The 15,671-nt window shown below is 35.1% G+C and overlaps 1 protein-coding gene across 4 annotated transcripts; it reads right to left on the minus strand.

The window, feature by feature from the left end:
* Positions 1-158: 158 nt before the first annotated feature.
* On the minus strand, positions 159-15,051 carry LOC148610462 (alpha-1,3-mannosyl-glycoprotein 4-beta-N-acetylglucosaminyltransferase C-like). Of its 4 annotated transcripts, none has more exons than XM_088543385.1 (4): positions 14,660-15,051; positions 5,980-6,068; positions 4,067-4,133; positions 159-1,937 (listed from the first exon to the last, which is right to left on the minus strand). In XM_088543385.1, the coding sequence occupies exons 1-4, from the start codon at positions 14,748-14,750 to the stop codon at positions 787-789; spliced, it is 1,398 nt and encodes a 465-aa protein (XP_088399511.1). In that variant the 5' UTR covers positions 14,751-15,051; the 3' UTR covers positions 159-786. The 4 variants fall into 4 exon arrangements, with proteins under 4 accessions (XP_088399511.1, XP_088399513.1, XP_088399510.1 ...); XM_088543387.1 differs by having other exon boundaries at positions 6,004-6,068; positions 14,660-15,050; XM_088543384.1 differs by lacking the exon at positions 14,660-15,051 and adding an exon at positions 10,977-11,350.
* Between the last annotated feature and the right edge of the window lie 620 nt (positions 15,052-15,671).

Here is a 15,671-nt window from a genome sequence, read left to right on the forward strand (position 1 = left end):
ACAAAGTTTATTTTCAAGGCCGAATTTGGTGTCAACTGAACACACTCCAATCATTTTATTTTGATATGACTACGTTCGCACCAATCAAATACATGTACCTTTAAAAATGATGCCTGTCACTTTTTCAAACTCAGCAAAAATACAAAAGAAAACACGCCTTCTGCAAAACAGACATTTATGCAGTTAGATCACAGAGAACTATTTCTTTTAAGTTATATCAAACGAAATAGGTACATGTACATGTAACACCTGCATTGTTCAGTCCTCCATAAAAAAATCCGATAGGTCCCTTCCAGATACACAATAAAGAGCATAGATAGAACCCTGCAATAACCTACTCCTGCACGTCTCTGTCCTCAACAACGAGCGCTGATTGGTCCACGTACTACTCAATCCTACCGCAATACTTAATACAGAGCACCGATTGGTCTATGCATCCTTAAACCTGCCTCAGTTCTCAAAAAGAATACTGTCTGATATCTGCAATGTACAAAATTCTGTCCTCAATAACAAGCACTGGTTGGTCCCTGCAATGTGCTTAATTTTGCCTAATCCTCAGTAAAGAGCACTGGTGATCCCTGTAATGTGCTCAATCCTGCCTAAGTCCTCAGTAAAGAGCACTTGTGGTCCCTGCAATGTGCTCTGTCAAACGGTAAACGACTGTTGTGTCTATCACTCAGTATGTGTTTGTTTACTTTGAGGAGACGATCGTATAATCCAAAGCTCTCTTATTACCGATTACTCCGATGTACTGCTGTTTAATGAAATTTAAAAAGAATTTAATATCTATATTTTGTTAAAGACGGCTATTTCTTTAACAATTAACCAGAAATTCTGACTCGCTGTAGCCGTAATCTGTAAGCTGGAAATTGTACCTTTGATAAGTTGGAAAACATTATTTATATGAACAGTTCCGTTCACAAAAGTACCAAGTACGGTCTTGTTTAAACATCTGGCATCATTAGTAGGCCCTAAATGAATACGCATACAGACGTCTAGACGTCCATGCTCTAAGATATCGCGTTTGTGTCCCTTAGAACCTGTGATTACAGAAATTCTTCGAAGACTTTGTGGTTGATTAAATAATATACTTATAGTATCATTAACTTTTGGACTAGAATGCGCCCAAAAGTACCCATCTTGTGATGAGTATGCATTTTCCAAAGGAAAATCAGGAGACTGGCGCAACGTTGTAAACAACTTGGCAGGTGGGTTATCTCCCTTCATTGATTTTTGTGCGTCGTCAAAATAAGTATCAACTGCCTCCATTGTTTTTCCCGAAAGTGAAGAGTGAAAACCAATGTGTCGAAATATAGTGGGCCTCCGAAATATTCTTCCCCGTTGTAAATTTAACGCATTAAAATATTGGTATAGAAAATCAACAGGTTGTTTATCATAAAACAATAAAATGGTTTTAGCAAGCAGCTCTAAGTCCTTAGAATGGAAAAGTTTTCCTATAAATCCCATTTGTGAGAACTCTAAACACGTCCATTCATTCTTTTGTTCAGAAATAAATTGTCTTATTATTGACATGTAGCCTGGCATTGTTAGTACATCGTCCTCAATCTGCATATAATACTGTCCTAAATATAGACTATATAACCACAGAAATGCAAAATCAACATTCTGTTTTGAACGCCATCTTGTTCTAGCCTCACTGTCGTTGAATGTATGCTTCAAATTGTCTAACTGCGGATAAAAATCCCACTGAGATTCTATCACACGAATAGTTCCATTTTCTATTAACTTAGGGTATTGTCTTTGCAGTTTATTTGCCATTTCTTCCTTCCAAGTTTGATTGAAATCTCCCAAGTATATCACAAAAACAATGTCTTTCATATCGTCTGTTCCAGTACAGTTCAGCAAGCTACCAAAACATTCGAAAAAGTAACTTGATTTTTCTCTCCTGACGGTTGGAATTCCTATGGTAAGAAATTCTGAAAAGAAAACAAACGAGACAATATTAAATTAAATTGAAATGAGCCCTAGCACTTATAAATGAATATAAAGAGACCCAACTGTCAGTGCTTTCCATTATGCAGTTCGTTCAATCAAAACCACAGATTCGTGTTCCAATATTAGTTTTACCCAGTGGTTCGTCTATCATCTCCTGCATTGATCTAGAGGGTATATTCGCTATTTCAAAAATTCACAACACTGCCACTCAACACTTTATGCAAGAGTACGCATGGGAACCACGGTTGTAGAATGTAATCCAGGAACAAAGACCAGACATGGAAAACAGACAAACACAACAAAGAACATAGAGTAACACACATACAAAGTAGCAAAAGCAAATGGGCAACTCAGACTCCACAAAAAACTGGGGGCATGGACCAGGTGCACCGGTAGGATAAGCGTCCTCTGCTTTTCTAGAAACACGCGCCGAGTTGCTCATAAAAAGTCAAGTCCAGGGTAGACAGATGAGGAAAGAAAAACTATGATCCGTTAAATAAATCAATCTTAATGGTGCAGATGGATACACCATAACGATCCACCAGTTCATGATGACGACCATAAAACTAATGTAGTGATGACTTCAATCCTGTAGCAACATAACCCTGTCCCAGAAGCCTATTTTTTAGAGTTCTAGCACGATAAAAATGACATCTGGCATAAAGTATCAGTTGTGATACGAACACTCCATACGCAGGTGTTGAAGGGATGTTGCCACAGATGATAGGAAAGTTGACAACTCTGAATGAAAAGTCATCACGTTTGTCGTAAAGTTTGGTCAATAGTTTTCCTTTGCCATCGATTACAAAGTGTAGGCCGAGATATGAGGCTGACTTCACAGTATCTCAAGTTCTTTTGGGTAGATGCGATGTATCAAATCCCCTAAATTAGGATTGTTCAAAGATAAAACGTCATCTATATAGCGTAAACTGAGTTTAAAGGATCTAGCCAAACGATATTCTTTCTTTCGGATCAGATCAGCTATAAAGTCAGCATCATAAGAGTGAAGGAATATGTCATCAAGAAAAGCAGCATAATTTGTTCCCATTAGAATGCTGACCGTTTGTTGAAAAACACGTCCACCACACAAATATGTTGCAAACTAGTACAGTACAGCGGAAACACATCGCAGATTGTAATGAGTAGTGCTCTTGCCCAATTTATTATTTCAAATCCTTTATAGCAGAGCTGAAATGCTAGCGGAGTGATATATAGTAAACCAGGAAGCAGCAATAGGTCCGCGGAGAAGATTGCATCTTCGACGGCATACAGGTATACATTTATAACAGACGAACCGGAAGTATATTTTTCTATAGTCGGTTCATACCGGCGAATGTCTCCTCGCTACATTACTGCATTTGTATTAAAATAATTGACGTTTTACAATTGACAAGGCTCAAAATATGAAAATAAAAATTTCAAACAAGAATTGTACATATACTATGCAAATACATGAATTAAAATAGCTGAAAATTTGACTAAACTGTCATGTTAGAATTCCGTTGTTCTAATTTTACATTTGTACTTTGTTTTTTTGGGGTTTTTTTTCTGATATGCGTCAGGTGCCATAATTGTATTCTTTAAAGATATAACATATACCCGAACATGGAAGATCCTACATGTAATTGTGACGTCTGCCGTTCGAATATTAATTTAATACAACATACGAAGACCTATTGTAACGTATGTAAAATACTGATGCTATAGCAATAAAGTGTAAGTATTTGTAAGACCCAGGCAAAATGAAAAAAAAAACAGAAACATGCATATCGAAAACCCACCGAAACTGACAATATAATTTCACTATTTTTCCATTTGAAAAGGCCTCTATTTGATCTCTGCATCGCTTGTTTTTTACGTCTCCTACGTAACCGAATCGAGAACGACAACTCCTGCATAGTACAGGTACATAAAAATATGTACCAAATTTATGTACAATTAATCTATCATAAGAAAAGTGTGACAGCCGAATGAAAACTGAGTTTTGGTTATCCGCCCGGTCTGTAATTGTTTCTGACTTAGAGATGAAAGTGGAATTTGTGTTTTTTTTTTTAAATCTGTTTCCCTCCTGCATGATGATCTGGAAAAAACAATCACTAGTACAACTTACTTTCATTCGGACTATCTCTTGTGTTGAAGACCTGTACAGCGCGTCTCCAGTCGGTTCGCTCGCCGGGCTAAAATAGAAATCGTCTAAGTACAAAAATGTAATACAAATGTGGAATTTATGAAAGGATGGTCGTAATTACGAGAATTAATATAAAAGGAATCCAGATTATGACATGTTTATAAATAGATTATGAATATGATAAATTGTCACGTTCAATACATTCAATATTTAGCAGAATACGATAGATTTTTTTTCTTTGAAAAGAGGCGGCGTACGCCCATTACGCCTTCACCTGGTCCCGCCCCTGGTGGACTTTTTATTTGTAAATTATTTTCTGTGTTCGTTTATCCAGATTCTAAATGTATTTCGAATGTTAAGGGACTTTTAAAATTTCTGCTTCAGACAGGTTTTTGGATTATTCAGGGTTTGGTTTATTCAGGTTCCACAGTTTTGTACTAAAACATCCAACGGCGGAACAATAGTTCACGGAAAAAACACGTGTGAAATATTTTGGACAAAATTAGATCGACATAATATGGAGGACATGTAGGTCAAATATTAAAGTACACATGCCTTCATAAAATCAAACGATTGACTCTGATGGTTGAACAAGTTTTACAGGGACACAGAAATATTTTATATGTAGCAGAAGAAAGATAACTATATTTTTAAACTACGACAATTTCATATTCAAGAGTACAATAATTGTATACCATCAATGCATAATTCCTCCTACCTGTCACAAAATGAAAGAGTCATAGAACTATTTGAAACTTAGATTTTTGTGAAGTCATACATGTTTAAATATTTCTAAAAAGAAAATATTTTAAAGTAGTACTCCAGCTAAGAATCATGCAAAATGTAATTCATGGTTGGAATGCCTACATGTGTAATTTGTTTTAAATTTTATAGCAAACATAAACATGCTGCTTTTCATATGAAATTAATTATAAAGAATGCGCTGTAGAATTCACAATTAAGGGAGATAACTCTGTAAATGAAAATAAGATACAATATAAACTTCAAATTTTCAATGTACATATACACTATCTCATAAGAATAGACAAATTGGAATAAATTATCATACATTTCATCAAATAGATCCCATAAGACAACTTAATTAAGAAAATAAAAAATGTAGCCTTTTTGGGGTGTACATGTATCATATATTACAGAGTTTGCATGATCCTTACAAAGACTGCTACTTAAGTCGTTATCTCAAACCACTTTTAAAAAATCCGGGCAACTGAATAGTTCATAAAAATTGCTTTTATCTCAGTAAAAAAAATCCAATCGAACAGAAATACGAACTGCATTGGCAGTTCATCTAGATATTTATATCACACATAGTCAATATTCATAAATCTAAATAAAACCAAATTAAAACGGTTAGGTTATCGGAATTTGATACATCAAAAGATCGCATATTTGATTTTATTATTTGTTTTTTTGTTTTTGTATATTTGTATTCGTATTTGCATTTGTATCTGTTTCGTTTTGTTTTGTTTTTTGTTTTGTTTGTGTTTTGTTTTTGTTTTGTGTTGTTTTTGCATGCATGCATACCAAGATGTTATATTCTAATGGATCATCAGCAGAGGCCAACCGGAACTACGCCGCCATTTCCGCTACTGTCAACACTAAAATATTCTTGGCCATTTCCTCTACACTAAAAAATAACCTCGGATGCAGATAGGAGAATTTCTTCGTGAAAAATTTGCCTGAATTGTACTCATACGCAACTCAAAGTAGTTCTATCCTCCAGGTGGCGACCTTATACATGTACATGAACATATTTCCAATACATTCACTTCCCCTATTTCACTATCTTGATCTCATTCCTTTATTAGCCATGATAATACATTTTAAAAATAATTTTCGCTCGTCAACAACTTTCTGCAACTCACATTACTTACGTGAAATGCTATACATAAACTTACAAACTGTATAAAATGCTTGTAGTTGAGGGTAGACGAGATTCTCGCTCTGGGTTTCTGTTCAGTATCTATAAAAGTATAGAAATATTATATCATTAATATTTTGATAGCTTATGCAAATATAAAATAAATATATAAATGTAATATAAATATACAAATAACCAATATGTTAACATTGTCTATGACATTCTGCAGCCCCGGAAAAGATCCATCTAATCATAATTTTCCCCTATTGTGCCCCGTACATTCGATGTCATACTGTTATGCAAATGCAGTGGTAATCCCCGGCTTTATTTATAGCTATCTTTGATAGATGCACCCATCCCACCCCCCCCCCCCCGAAAGAAAATACAACACAGCTGTGTTCGATACCTCGGACGATGATTGGTGGATAAATTTGTAAACACCGTTTATGTTAATTAAATCTACCACTGCAGAAATTTTAAATAAATCTAATTATGTTATCCTTTTAAATTTTACATAAAAAATAAAAATGAAGAAAAATGAACGAAACTGGCGCAAATCGTCACGCTTAAGTGATTTTCTATCAAAGCAACAACCTTTTTTTCAGAAAAATGGGAGGGCTCGCGTTCGACGTAGACCCTCCCCCTTTGTTTGGATTAGAATTGCCTACAACTCGTGGCGGACCTGAGATTGGTCTAAACAATAAAAAGTACACATGGATATGTATAAGAAAAAATACGTAAAAATACAAAAAATAGCATTAGTAACATAATATTGTGCATCTGGTCCTAGCCACAATTCAACTTTAAAAAGAGCCTCGCATCAAGGGGAAATCAAAACTGGCTGTTACTGAAAATAATACCTACAATGTATAATTATCGCGCTCACGCGAAAAAAAATCTCATCGAAAAAAAATATGTAGGTTAAAAAAAAACATTTCGGTCTGTCTTAGTCATGGTCTGGGTGAATATCAGGGGCTGGAATTTCGTTCTAAAAAAACTTAATTGCCAGAAAGCATTTTATTAAGCATTCCTAAAATAGGTGAAGTCAACATTGAACACTTCACTTGATATAATAACTCGGTTATATGTTCCCTCCTTGTCAGACGAACATTCAAATATTTCGTTATTCAAACATGTCAGCCGTTTAACGATTACACTGACGTTTAATGAAGACCTTGACGCGTTTATTTTGTGTAAATTTATCAGCTTGGTTTACCATTAATAGTCGTCATAAATCAGACACTTAAGCACACGTTGTCTATCATTCTGTCTATAAGAGTGGCTTATTGACTATTCATAAATTCATTTCAACTACAAGTTGCAAGTAGATGCTTTTATATGCCCCTCTTTCTAGACGGTGCGTATTATGTCACGCCTGTCATGACCGGTGCGTATTATGTTAGGCCTGTCATGATAAGTCTCACGTATTTTGATGCTGATTTTGAAGCATTTTCGCTTGATCTGTTGTTTTTGTTTTGTTTTTTCTTTGGTATTTTAAACTTTTGCCAAATCTCAGGCATTTGCGTCTTGTAGTCCTGTTTTGGTGTATCGTTGTTCGTAAGTCTATCCACGATACTAATATGGTTTGCTTTAATGTTCTTCAGACCACAGTCGTAATACAAAATGATAAACACATGGCCAACATACTGTGCAACACACAGGCTGTGTCTATTCAAAAATATGCAGAAGCTAGTCCTATCAGAATCGAAATAAATTACAGAATCTAAACTCCATTTTATCGTTGTTTTATCAAGGGCTGGCCTTTATGTTGTTATTTGATTCCTCGCTATCGCTTGGGCTAAAACAATACAAAATGAATAGCCAGCCCTTGGTAAAACAATAATAAAATGGAGTTTCCTTGACTTATTTCTTAAATCTGGTTCACGCCAATCGAAACTACACGGCCATTTCCGCTACAATACCAATCCACACGTTATTCGGAAGGGAAATCAAGGGATTAAGGGTTTTTTTTTTTTAAAAGAACCATGACAATCCAGGGACAACGACCAGACAAATAAATGACACACAGTACAAAGAACATGAAATAACCAAAATAACACGCACAGACAATGTACATCGTACATGTACATGCAAAAACTAAAGTAAGAGTAATCAAGGGAACCAATATTCTAGCGGAAATCAAGAGAATGTAATCCAGGGACTAACACCAGACATGGAAAACAGATATACTCAACTAAGAACATAAAATAACCAAAATAATATATACAAATTAACGAAAGTAAATGAACAACCCGGTCTCCACTAAAAACGGAGCATGGACAATGTGAACCGGTAGGGTTTATACGTTCTCTGCTTTTCTAGAAACATCCACCGAGTTAATTGTTCATTATTCCGCAAAACAATAATCGCTATGTTTCCTTTATGCCGCGTGGATGGAAGAGAAAACGTCATTCTATCAGTTTTAAAGTATTGGTTGTGACTCGGCACTGGATCGGACCATCGACTCCCTCACACTTCTGAGGCCGTTTCGAATTCCGAAACGGCAATCATAGCAAAACGAATGATTGACCGTAAATAAACACACTGGATACCACTTACAGATGATATCAATTCTAACCTCTCACAAAACTGTTCAAGAATTGTCAGAAGAACAGTTCTATGACAGATTTAGAGCCGTTCTCGGACAGTGCCAGCTCTTCTGACAGTTCTAACAGAGCCAGCTCTACCAGTAAAACTGGCTCTACTACATGTACTAGTACTGTTCTCGTAGAACCGGCTCTGCTGGAAATGTCAAAAGAGCTGGCTCTAGTAGTAAAAATGTTTTCGTAGAGCCGGTCCTGCTAGTAGAACTGTCAGAACAGCTGGCTCTAGAACTGTTCTATGACACCTTTAGAACTGCCCGAAAGCCGACCGAATCTTCTGACAGTTCTCCTGAGAGGTGAGAACTGATCTCATGTGTAATTAAAGTGTCGAGACACACTCAGTACATGTATCTTTATCTCACTATAGGATAAGGTTAACGAAATTTCTTATCGGTTGAATAATGTGAAATTTTGCAGTTGGGTCGAAAACATATAAAAGTCAGATTATTTTTTGTACAGAAAATGCCTTGAAAATGGTATGAAATCCACCATGTCATTATTAAAAAAAATAGGAAATTAATAATTGCGCCAGTCAAAGTTGAGCTTAATGAGCAAAGTTTATTGCTAATAAATGACCAGTTACTTCGATTTGTGATTTTCATACGACCGCAAAAAATGTTTGTGGTTACAAATGTATGCATGTATTCAATTGGTATAGTGCCGTCCTTAGTATTTAGTGGAGTCCGAGTTGCTCATTTACTTTTGTTACTTTGTACAAAATGAATGTATTATTTTGGTTATTTTATGTTCTTTGTTGTGTGTGTCTGTTCTCCATGTCTGGTCTTTGTCCCTGGATTATGTTCTTTTGATTTCCGCTAGAATCTTCGTTCCCTGGATTACTCTTTCACAAAAGACGGTTCTATGCTTGTGCAATTACTTAAGAAAATAAAAAAATAAACGAATATTGATTTCTACGAAATTGTACCAAAAGAATCAATACCACAAATGTAACCTATATGATGATGACTATAACTGTTCATGCATGGGAGTTCATTTCTTCACGCGTTTTGTAAATTGCTTATTTCGTACATGTCAATTTCATTGCAACTATTGCGTTCCATGACTTTTTAACTTCGTTAAAAATTATGTTGTGTTAAACATAGTAATTACTGAACTGTACATGTACATTCATATCAACTTTACGACTAATGCATCGTACTAATTGCCCTGGAGTTTGTTCAGAGTTGATGAATATCTGGCTTCACACTGCCAAACACTTAAATGCAGTTAAGTTTCTAGGAGATAGACCTAGGGTAAGGGACATATCTCATGAAGTCCGTGATATGTTTGTATCATATTCAATTTCACCAAAGACTATCAAGCTTCATTTGACACAGAATGAAATTAATCTAAGTTACTTTGATGCTTACATGACATTGATGTAAAATCCTGAATACAAACGTTCCAATGATTTGTAAGGGTTGTGTCCCTTACCCTAGGTCTACCTCCTTAAAATACTTAATGCAAGCATTCATTATGTCATGGAAGTTTGATTATAAACTATGATCTTACACCCGTGAATATCTGTCAACACGAAACAAAAATCTTAAAACGAGAATTAAACATGGAAAACCGGAGTTAGTTTTAAAACTTATTGGAAAATAAGCCTATTGACACCTACTTTTTTCCCAAACATTCCTAAAAAAATATACGAAATATATCTCTTAATTCAAGTCAATATTTTATGGTAGATAATATATAAATGAATATCATGACCCCCCCCCCCCCGCCATCTTTTGTTGGTTGTCTTTTGTAATTTTATGTACAATATGAAAAAAAATGATAGGACAATAGCTTGTCAGGGGCCTCCTTAATCTGGAATCCCATCAGAACTTTGTCAAAATCATTTGATCAGTTTGAACGTATTGTAATGGTTTGAATACATATATTATACAATGTCATTTATCTAACTATAGTTGTCTATTTTTTCCCCAAATATTAGTCTGCAACCTCTTATTTCCGATTCCATCTAGCACCCTTTTTTTTTAAATTCATGATCCGCCCCTATGCTTTGTTTGCCCGCCTAAAAAATCGGTTACCATGCAATGTTATACATGTACCAAGAACAAAGTCTTATATTCATGTTCCAAGCTGAGCCATTGGCATCATCATTCAAAATTAACCTGCTGTTTAGTTTCTTCAACAACATTATTTTTATTATCCATGAATATGTTGATATAAGTATTCTGTTTTTATATAAGGTAAAAACGCATCATCGAACTTACGTTATTATGCAGTAGCGAATACAAGAAGAATTTCCAGGGTCAAAAACTCGCATTGTCAAAATTCTCTTTACTTCGGGCACACATGGGAAAAAAGTTTAAACCCTCCTTTTTCTAAAACACCCCTAGCTTTCAAAATCTATTAATCCGCATTGACCGTTGTTCTTAAAAAAATGTATACTCACCCCACTTCATAAAGATAAGAAACACTTCAGCAATCACTAAATACACACCAAGCAGTATCACAGTTTTACACTTCCGAATATAATATTTCATGACGAATGATTATACCAGAAATGTTAACAACATACTTATCAAAGAACAATAATAATTTTATAGATACATCCATCAAACACACATAAATCTACGTATTCAAACTATGATCATGTTTTGTTTTTCTAATAAACGCTCCGACCAACTACAATTCGTCCGAATGAAGCAATGACTTGAAGTTGAGGTCTCTAATCTGTGCCAAGTCCGTTTCTACCTTACGAATTGACTTTTGGGGGGTTGGCAAACATGTAGCTTAGCTTGATTGTTTTTAATTTTTACTTTCAAATTTTATTTCTTTCATGTTCATATTCTGCATTTGTATATATCCTATAGGCATGTACCAAATAAATAAACATTTATTGTAGAAAACATTCTGTGGTTGATCCAAGGGTGTATTGAGATCAAAACGTCAAATTTTTTCTTGAGCATAACATTTTTCTCTTAATTTTTTAATTTTTTTTGTAAAATGTTGGCAAAAATGAGGGAGTAATAGCCTGGAAACATTTTTTCTGGAAACCCCCATGAGCTCCCTTCACAAAATATATCGATTTGCCAGTGAAGTAACAGTGGATAACATTTCAGTTCACGCTTAATTTGGACAGACTGTAAATACATAATTGGGGATCGTTCACCAGCAGCTGTGCAATATCAATACTATCAATGTGTATAAAACGTATAGTCCTTTTTTAAATGATTTTATTTCTTAATAAAAACAATAATTTAGTGAACACGTTTCTGTGTGTGATCCATTGTGCAAGATACAAATGCAAGCAGTAGAGGTTTATGTTATGTTAACGGATCCGGAAAGGGTGTGTCCCTTAATGAAATTGAAGTTAAAACGTTAAAAATGTTTGAGGCAATATAATTCAATGGATTATGATAATTAAGCAAAGTCCATTTGTAATTTAGCATCAGGAGATATGATTCATGTTTTTTTTTCAGTTCTTCGTGAAGGAAAATATTGGGACAACCGCTTTGGGTCCCCTTTTGAAAAATGTCGAAAGGGTAGGACATTTGCATGGTGTTGCTTTATAAACACCATTCCGATTAATTTTTAATAAAATATATATTGAAAGAATCGGATCAATAAACATAAATTGAAGCATGCCGTAATTTCCTTCGGATTTCATAAATAATTGTACATGTTATTTGAATACATCAATTTCAAATAAGCTACATTCATTGATTTTCCAAAGGTGCGAAAACTCAAATTTTCAAGGTGCAAAATGTATATATGATAAATGATTGCATGGCCATAAAACTATGTGTATGAATTGAGTAGATATATAATAGATAAAAAATACCAGATGTTAAATTCGCTATTTAAGGGCTTTATTTTCTGTCGATCGAACAACACCCAATTATCATACTGGAATCAGCTTCGCAGATTCGTTAGGGGTAGTGCTAATATCATGTGATCATGAATGTTTTCGCATTCTGTATAAATTGCACGCCATGTTAACCAATGAGATAACACCGTTATCTATGGGTTGACCGGCCCTAACTCACTAAATCACCTGTGATCGATAATGAAATTCGCTATCTGTAAGTTAGCAACCCGCTATCCCATAGATAACGCTGGCTCACCTATAGACAACACTCGCTAACCCAAAGATAACGCCCGATAACACGGTAGATAACGGAACTAAATTATCAATACCGTTTGCTATTGGTAATTATTTCTAGTTAATTCAATATATCATCTGTGGGTTATCGGGTGCTAACAATAGGATACCAAAGCGAATTTATAGATAGCGGAATCACGGGTTCACCAATCAAATGAGGTATTACGTACATTTTTGTATTCCTTGCCTTAATTAGAATTGTAAGAGACAAAAATGATATGTCCTGCCAATTACTAAATTCACTTCAATTCCACTTCCATCTGACCCCACCATTATGCACATATTCACCATCTCAGATAGGATGCATTCATATAAGGCAAGCCAAAGTGGTAAAAAAAGTTGTATAACACAAGGATTCTTGAACTACTATAACAATCGTTGTTAGTATCAACAAATCTTTTTCTAATAAATTAAGGGGGTCTACCCCACCCCCTTACCCTTGAGTCCAGCATATGGCCTATGATTTGAACAGAGTCCAGCGAACAATTCACATCACTGAGTCCATTTAAGAAATTTCTTGTGTCCGGTACTCGCATGCGGGACTACTGCGTACCCTTAAAAACGGACCGATTCCTGATTACGAAAGAAGACATTATACATAAAAACACCTAGGTGAGCTGTCCCTTACTACCAAGTTACAACCCTAAATTTACCTACGAGGAGGAATGACCCGACTATGCAGTGAAAGCTATAATACTATATAGCCTAGCTGGCCAAGTGGTCAAGGGAGCTGGACTTTGTGCAGGCGGTGTTGCCATAGATGTCACAGCAGTACGAGTTCGTGTCCATCGGAGGGAACGGCTAAAATTTGCTGTGCAAATTCGGCAGTTCTAATATCGTTTGGAATTTTTCAGACACTTCAGATACTTACATTATCTTCCCTGTATCAATTTGATCCGATGGGGTAGTGTAGCGAAGAGAGTCGTCACATTCTAAGACGTTTACATATTAATATATATAAAGTTATATATATTTATGAACTTTATCAATATCATTAGATAATTGCTCAAAACAAAATGGATTGAACTCAATACAAGTATATAATAATATAAATAATTCATACTTATTCAGTTCTTTCCTATATGCAATTGCACGTATATAATTTACAAAATTTTAGACAGAAAAAGAGAGCATGCTTTTTACAATAAATGAACTACAATGTATGCATTATAATGAGTGGAACTTAAAGTCAGCTAGAGAGAAAACATCTTGGGAAGGTGGTGTGGTAAAATTCTTTAACGCGCCATTGGACCCCATCCCGCCCCCTTTTGAATCAACCTCACCAGAATAGTTTGATGCTGTTCAAGACCTAACTATAGTCCTCTTAGTGTCACATAACCATCAAATAGTCGTTCTCGATCTCACTCGCTTATGGGGGTACAATGCTTCCGTCTGAGGGGGTAGAGAATGCTCCAAGGGTTGCAAACCTGTGTTGGTTGCAAAATATTGGCAAAGAATTGCAAATAATAGTCTGTAACCTTCTTTTTTTCGGAACTTATCTACATGTAAACCCCCTTTTTCAAAAAAAATCTGAATCCGCCCCTGTGCTTTGTTTGTCTGCTTGAAGATCAAAGGCTATAAGTAAATCTATCAAGAAGTAAACATACTAGCAATGTTATTCCAAAAACAAAGTCTTATATACATGTACATGTTTTCAGCTGAGCAATTGCATTCGATTCATCACAAAGTATGTACCTGCTGTTTTGTTTGTTCAATATTACTTTTATGATGCATGAATACCTTGATGTATTCTGTTAATATATTAGGTAAAAACGCTCTATGAACTTTTGATAATGTTATTATGCAGTGGCTAATCCATGAGGAAGTTCCGGCGGTTTGAAACCCGCATTTTCAAAGAATTCTGTTAATTCCGGGTGACACAATTGCAAAAAATTGGTCGATGCTCCTTTCAAATTATGTATGATCCGCCCTGGCCATTGTTATTCAAAGGACTATAATTGTGTACTCACCCCACTTCATAAAGGTAAGAAACGCGTCCACCATCAATAAACACACAACAAACAGTCCCACAATTTTACACTTTCGAATATAATATTTCATGACGAATGATTAAACTAAAAATGTTGACAACATATCAAAAGGTAACGTCTCATTATAGAACAATAACAATTTTATAGACATCTTAAGCTTATCAAACACACGAAGTAAATTTACATATTGATAAAAATAGTATCATATTTTTTCCAGTAAACATTCGATCGGTGACCAAATACACTTTATCCGGATGAAGCAAATAGTAAAGGTTTATTTTATAGTGGACGGGTCCTCATGAAGAATCCAAGACAAAAATCAAAAACGGACAAAAAAAAATATTCGTTTTGGGGTGTGTCCCCTTTGTCTCCTTAAATCAAAAATCATAAGAGGTATCTTAAATCTAATTGAAAAATATGTCTGCTCTGTACCTTTAGTGAAAGAAAAAAACCCGAAGTTCCGAATGAAAATGATACAACTGGTACCTAACATAAGACTTACGATATATAGCATTGAATTGGCAGGAAACCAGAAATATGGCGGGAAATCATGGTATTTCAGCTCTTCAATTGTGAGATAATAGGGAATATTTCAAAGATTTCGGCGTGTTAATGTACGTGTCTATGGAACTAAGTACTCAAAACTTGAGTGCTTTTACAGAAAAACCTAAGTACCTATGAATATATATGCGACACTTTGTTGCAATTGGGCTATTTTAGCTTGTCAACTGAGAAACAGTTGAAAGTATATGAAAGGTACATGCATCGATCTAAGGGCAGATTTAAATTTTATTTCAGCGTGGCTAAAGTTTGATGTGACAAACAGTTCCGACTTACAAAGTGCGCTGAATTGAATTTTGACTTGAAAAATTAGATGGTCGGAAATGCCAACATGTAGTCAATAGTCCAATTTTGCAGAATATCGGAGTTTTGTGTTTATTCATCTAATTGTTCCATGTAAACCGACAATGAACCTAAGTATTACGCACAC

This window comes from Perna viridis, chromosome 8, assembly GCF_037379345.1.
Source record: "Perna viridis isolate PV_CMFRI_1.1 ecotype Kerala chromosome 8, ASM3737934v1, whole genome shotgun sequence".
NCBI lineage: Eukaryota > Metazoa > Mollusca > Bivalvia > Mytilida > Mytilidae > Perna > Perna viridis.

Excerpts from the sequence above, each read along its gene's own strand:
- LOC148610462 (XM_088543385.1), bottom strand. The coding sequence starts at position 14,750 with ATGAAATATTATATTCGAAAGTGTAAAATTGTGGGACTGTTTGTTGTG. Across the intron at positions 6,069-14,659 it reads TCTTACCTTTATGAAGTGGG|ATACTGAACAGAAACCCAGA; the intron begins GTGAGTACACAA and ends ATACTTTTATAG. Across the intron at positions 4,134-5,979 it reads GTTTATGTATAGCATTTCAC|CCCGGCGAGCGAACCGACTG; the intron begins GTAAGTAATGTG and ends TTTCTATTTTAG.